Source organism: Mytilus edulis, chromosome 8, assembly GCF_963676685.1.
Source record: "Mytilus edulis chromosome 8, xbMytEdul2.2, whole genome shotgun sequence".
Taxonomy (NCBI): domain Eukaryota; kingdom Metazoa; phylum Mollusca; class Bivalvia; order Mytilida; family Mytilidae; genus Mytilus; species Mytilus edulis.
This window is the reverse complement of record NC_092351.1, coordinates 26,017,586-26,023,887: the sequence shown is the minus strand read 5'-3', so window position 1 is coordinate 26,023,887 and position 6,302 is coordinate 26,017,586. Positions and strand designations below refer to the sequence as shown.

Sequence of the window (6,302 nt, the reverse complement as noted above, 5' to 3'; positions counted from 1 at the left end):
CCCTTTCAAAATCCACATATGTTAAGTATAGGGATGTCTGCCATTCAATGGTTTGCTCAATGATGATTCTTAATGTGGCAATTTGGTCAATGCATGATCTATCTTGTCTGAAACCGGCCTGTTCATCTCTCAGCAATTTATCAACTTCTTTCTTTAATCTTTGTAGGATGATGTGACTTTGGACTTTGCTAGGAATGGAAAGCAAAATAATGCCTCTTCAGTTGCTACAGATGGATTTGTCGCCTTTCTTTTGTAGTTTAACGAGTATTTCTTTACGCCAGTCTTCAGGTATATGTTCGTCATTCCATATTTTGTTAAGTAGTTGGTGAAGTTTATCAAAACAGATGTTATCCATTGCCTTAATAGCTTCAGGGGGTATATTGTCGATCCCGGCTGCTTTTTCATTATTCAGTTGTTTTATTGCAGCATTTACTTTTGTTTTGGTTATATTTCCTGTCTTGATATTTAGGACCTGTCTCCCTTCGATGTTAGGTGGGTTTGTTGCAGGGGGTCTGTTTAGCACTTCTTCAAAATGTTCTTTCCATCGTTTTAATTGTTCTTCAATTTGTGTAATCACATTGCCTTTTATCTTTAACTGTAGCATTTGAGTGGGATCTTCTACCATTAAGTTGTCGAGTTGTGTTGTAGAGAGATTTTATGTCTCCTTTGCTACAGGCATTTTCTGCTTCTTGCGCTAGTTGTTCAACATAGTTTCTTTTGTCATGTTTACAGTTCTTCTTTACTTCTTTGTCTTTCTCTCTATAAAGATCTTGTGTTTGTCTTTTCTGTTGTCTTAAGGTGACATTTACCTTTTTTTTTCTCTTTCTTCAACCTTAACCCATGTATCATCTGACATCCATTTTTTGCGTTTATACTGCATGTATCCTAATGTTTCCTCGCATGTTTCTATGATTACATTTTTTGCCTGCTCCCATGTGTCATTAATATTGTTGTTCTCTATTTGCAGGTCACTTATAGCTGAAAATCGGTTTTAAAGAGATATTTGGAATTCTTCTCTTATGTTTGGTATTTAAAGCTTACCAACGTTAAACTTTCTTCTTTTGACAACTGTTCTTTTTTGGGCTAAAAGTTTCATCTTTATTGACCCTATAAATAGATGATGGTCTGATGCTGCATCTGCTCCTCTTTTTTGCCCTTACATCTTGCAGTGAAGACCTCCATCTCTAGGAAATGGTCATGTGGTCTATTTGGTTTTCTGCATTTCCTTCTGGGTTAACCCAGGTTACCTTATGGCAATTCTTTTGTTTGAAGAGTGTTCCTCCTATAACAAGGTTGTTGGTAGCACAGAAGTCTGCAAATAGTTCGCCGTTTTCATTCATTTTTCCTATCCCAATAGGACCAGTTTCTCTCACTCCCATCCCTTTCTTTCCGATCCAACCTTGGCATTTAGGTCACACATGAGTACCAACAGGTCTCTGTTTGGCACTTTTCTATGGTTGTTTGTAATGAATGGTAGAAGTCTTCCTTTTTACAGTCTTCTGCACTATTAGTAGGGGCGTATATTTGTATCAGGGTGTTTTTTTTTGGAAACGTGAGTTGAAGCGTGCTGTGATAATTCTTGGTGAGATGGGATTCCACTCCAGCAAGGCTGTCTTAGATCTTTTTGTTATAAGAAATCCAACTTCCTTTTCATGTGGGTCATTTTGTTTGGTGATTCCAGAATATATGATTGTGTGGGCTGTATTCAAATTTTTCATACCTAATGTGTTCCATCTTACTTCGCTCAGTCCTATAATTTCAATCTTGTATCTATCCATCTCTGTTGTTACTTGTGCACATTTACCACTTTGGTAAAGTGTTCTTACATTCCATGTGCCTATTCTAGTAGTTAGTTTGCTTGTAGCTCCATCGGCCTTCGCGTCATCTGCTGTTTTCGGTTAAAGCATGTTCTTTCTCCAGTCTGTGACGAGAAAAAGTAGTGCCTATTGTAGTCGTTTCTGTAATCAAGATTTTTTTCCAAGGCAGGGTGATTAACTCTACGCTTAACCTCCTGGGCCCGGAGGACCGGCAGCTTTTCTGTAAGGGTTGCCATCCCTTAGACGATTGCTGTTGCTGACGAGTTCCATCAACCGGAGTTTATGTCTGGATTAACTTCCATAGCCTTTGATTCAAAAATCCAATCACAATTTGACCCATAGCTGGTGCAAGGCTAATGAGTGCTAGGGTATATATACACGCCAGTGGGTCTATACACTGAATCTATGGTGCCCTTGCTGCTCCGAAATCCTCTACAGATGATGCCTAGGATAATATAACCTAGTTAACCGTGTGCTGTCGCGAGGAGGCACAGTAGAAGTCTTGGAAAGTGTAGAGGCTTTGTACTGCCAGGAAAGATTTACACACTCGACTTTCTTTTCACCTACAATTGAGTTAGCCTGTCCTATATATCTTGTTGACCCCGTACACCCCCAACGAATATTTGAGTGAATATGTGTTATTTTCATATGTCACATCTTGACGTACATCAATGACAACTTTCATTGCATGCAGGTTATCCTCTATTATAAATAACATTTTGTGTGGCTTAAATTGGCTCCAAATATACCGTCTGAAATTTAGATGTCAGGCTCTTTCTAAATGTAAAAATATCATTAAAAACATACCAATGAAATTTGAGCTAATTCACGTTTATTGGGTCAAATTGATCTGAAGGTATAGGACTACTAGTCTGTTGGTCTATTATTTCGCTATACAAAGGCATTGAATATAGACTTTTAACAAAATATCGCAATGATTTCGTTTTACTAAAATCCACGAGATCGTCCTGTTTTAATATAATCAAACGGTGAATGAATGTAAATTTTTAACAAATGAAGAAGTAACTAAACGTAAAAGTCGTTAGATAGTTTTCTCTTTTTTTAAAGGCAGATGTATATATGGTTCACTGTTATCTTTTATTTTGAGATTGCATTCATTAATTATATTAGCATTGAAAATAATTGTGGCTACTGCATTTGGTATATGTCTGCTCAAAACTGTCTTATTTATCATCAAGACATCAATTCGTTATTTTGTGCAATCGGGTAAGATTTTAAATTAGAAGCCATTTTACCAGTTACATATAATATTATATGTATTCAGTAGATTGTGAATAAATTCATCATATTATATACCAGGTTTGAAATTTTGAACTTGTGCCAGACGCGCGTTTCGTCTACAAAAGACTCACCAGTAAAAAAAATAGTAAAAAAGGCTAAATAAAGTACGAATTTGAAGAGCATTGAGGACCAAATTCCTAAATATTATGGCCAAATACATGCAGCTAAGGTAATCTTTTCCTGATGTAAAAAAGCCTTAGTATTTAAAAAATTAACTTAAATTTTTTGTAAACAGTATAACTGATAACTATGGCCATATCAATGATAATTCATGTCAACACAGAAGTGCTGACTACTGGGATGTTGACATCCTCGGGGAATAATGCTGTCCCATCACTAGATAATGCAATGTTAACGAATGCATCCATCAAACTTGAAACAAATGATACCACAGATACCGGTAAGTGTCCTTCATATATTTTGTCTAAGAAATTGACATTGAGGGTTGAGAACTAAACTTTACGACAAAAGAGATGATTAAAGTGGTGAACTTTTCATTTCTATTTATAGTGGCAACATTCCAGCATCGCCTGCATGTTAAGCATATATCATGCAGCAAATTCATAAGATATTCCTTATGTTGTGTTTCTTTTTATGATTTTCTTGATAAAGGGCTGCTGCATGCAAAGAAGAACTTGACACAAGGGTTTCTTATGGTAAAGTTGGTGTCATCCCTTCAAAATATCTACGGATGTCATCATAATATGTTTGCCTATTAAATAATTTCTGTATCACATGCAGATGACCACAGCTGTGTTCCAATTGTCGTAGCCACAAAAGGCTGTTGCTTACAAAGAAGCAGTTGACCAAAGGGAAAGGGATCTTATGGTGAAATTGGAGTGGTCCCATTAAAATATCTACGGATGTCATCATGATATGTTTGCCTATTAATGAATGTCTGTATCACAGATGACCGCGTATATGTTCCAATTGTCGTAACCACAATTACGTCCTGTTTTCTTCGATTGAAACATCACTGAGTAAGACGGGTGCCACAATGGAGAGCAGCTAGTGTTTGATTTTCTTTCTGCGACACCTGAAATCAATCACGGCTTTTATTATGGTTCGTTTGATCAGTCCTCAGTTTTCTGTGTTGTATTTTGTCGGTCTTTTCTTCGTGTTTCTTCTGATATACTATCGACCCCTTGGTATCCTCTGTCCCTCTTAAAAGTTATAAATCTCACTGTTGAAGAAACCAATTAGGTAATTTTACAACGTTGGTGCATGAATGCGCTTAGTCGACTTGAACTTTGGCACTGACCACCTCCTCTTCTAGATGGTAAAGTCTACTTTTTTTTCCGAATAGAAATATTGGTTGTAGTTTTGTGTGTTTCCTCTACTTATAGTTAGAATCTTAATCCTATATTTTACACACTCGGCCGCTATCTAAAATCTAAAAATTTTAATGTGTAAGTGTTCGAATTACTGGATTTTATGTTTATTTTTCCTTTTAAATAACTATAACTAATCCTCTTCGTGTCGGTTGGAATATAAGGATGATATATACCAGTTATCTCCATTGCAATCCTTTCCATTCGGAACTCAGTAAGGTCTTTCCTATGCTTTTAATTTCAATGTCAATTGTCGTTTTGGTCTTTCTCTTGTTCGTCTACGTTCTGATGTTTTTGGTGATGTTATTCTTGTCTTTTCTTAAAGTGTGCCCTAGCCATCTAATCTCCTTTTATTTGTTTTGGTGGTCATCAGTTCTTTTTGTCCAATCTTTGCTGGCCAATATAACTTACAATTTTTCCTAATACATTTGGTGTGATTTTCAGAGAGTCTGAGCTCGCTTCTTCTTCTTCTTCTTCTTCTTCTTCTTCTTCTTCTTCTTCTTCTTCTTCTTCTTCTTCTTCTTCTTCTTCTTCTTCTTCTTCTTCTTCTTCTTCTTCTTCTTCTTCTTCTTCTTTCTTCTTCTTCTTCTTCTTCTTCTTCTTCTTCTTCTTCTTCTTCTTCTTCTTCTTCTTCTTCTTCTTCAAGTTTTCCAGTTTTCCATCTGAATAAATGAAGATTTTTAAAAGATAGTGAAGAGAACAGCATATGTAAGCTGATCTTTGAAAGAGTCGACTGTCTGTGCATTTACTACTGCGGTTGGTAAAAGATTCCATTGAGTTATTGTATATGGGAAAAAATGAAAATCTGTACGAGTCTTTTGATGTATAAATGTGTCTGAAGGTGTGAAAATGATGTTTTCTGGTTCTTGAGTCTGATGGGATGAGAATTGTGCTAGATAGTATAGCAACAAGAGGATGTGTGATCTTGTACATCATAACCAGGCGTGCACGCAGTCTGCGTTGTGTTAAAATGGGCCAGTTTAGTGTGTTCAGCATGTTTGATACACTGCTAGTATTATGATACCTGTTGCAGGCATACCGAGAAGCTCTCCTTTGGATCATCTCTATCTTCGAGATAGATTCTGAAGTGTGGGGGTCCCAAACTGAGCAAGAGTATTCGAGTTTGGGACGGACAAGTGCTTGGTATGCCTGGCTCTGGATGTTTTGATTTGCTGTTTTCAGGTTTCTTCGAAGGAAGCCGAGAGTTTTGTTGGCTTTCGATATATTGTCATCTATGTGTTTGTCCCATTTAAGGTTTGATTGTAATGTGATGCCTAAGTATTTAGCAGATGTAACAGTTTCTAAAGTATGATTGTGAAGAGTGTTATTATGTTGTAGAGGTTGACGTTTAGTTGTGACAGAGAGAACATTACACTTGTCTGGGTGGAAGGCCATTATCCAGTCCTCTTCCCATTTTGCAGCTGCGTCAAGGTCAGCTTGCAATTTTAGGCAGTCACTCTGGGATTTAACTGGCATGTATATGATACTGTCATCAGCAAATAATCTTAGTTTGCTATGTGTAAGGATGTCTGGAAGGTCGTTGATATACGCTAAGAATAAGACGGACCTAAGACAGTACCTTGTGGAACCCCAGAGGTGACTGGGACTGTGCTTGATGATCTTCCACCCAGAACAACTGTCTGTGTTCGATCGGAGAGAAATGCAGAGATCCAGTTTAAAGTGTTTCCATTAATACCAAAATATTGTAATTTGTATAGTAAGTGACGATGCGGTACTTTATCAAAGACCTTCGCAAAGTCCATTATTACAAGGTCTGTTTGAGTATTTGAGTTGTTTGTGGATTGAAGTTCTTGGATGAAGGAGAGAAGTTGTGTCTCACAAGATCGAGAGC

At 37.0% G+C, this 6,302-nt stretch overlaps 1 protein-coding gene across 1 annotated transcript; it reads right to left on the bottom strand.

Moving 5' to 3' along the window:
* Nucleotides 1-217: 217 nt before the first annotated feature.
* LOC139484018 (uncharacterized) lies at nt 218-625 on the bottom strand. Its single transcript, XM_071267741.1, has one exon. The coding sequence runs from the start codon at nt 623-625 to the stop codon at nt 218-220; it is 408 nt and encodes a 135-aa protein (XP_071123842.1).
* Between the last annotated feature and the right edge of the window lie 5,677 nt (nt 626-6,302).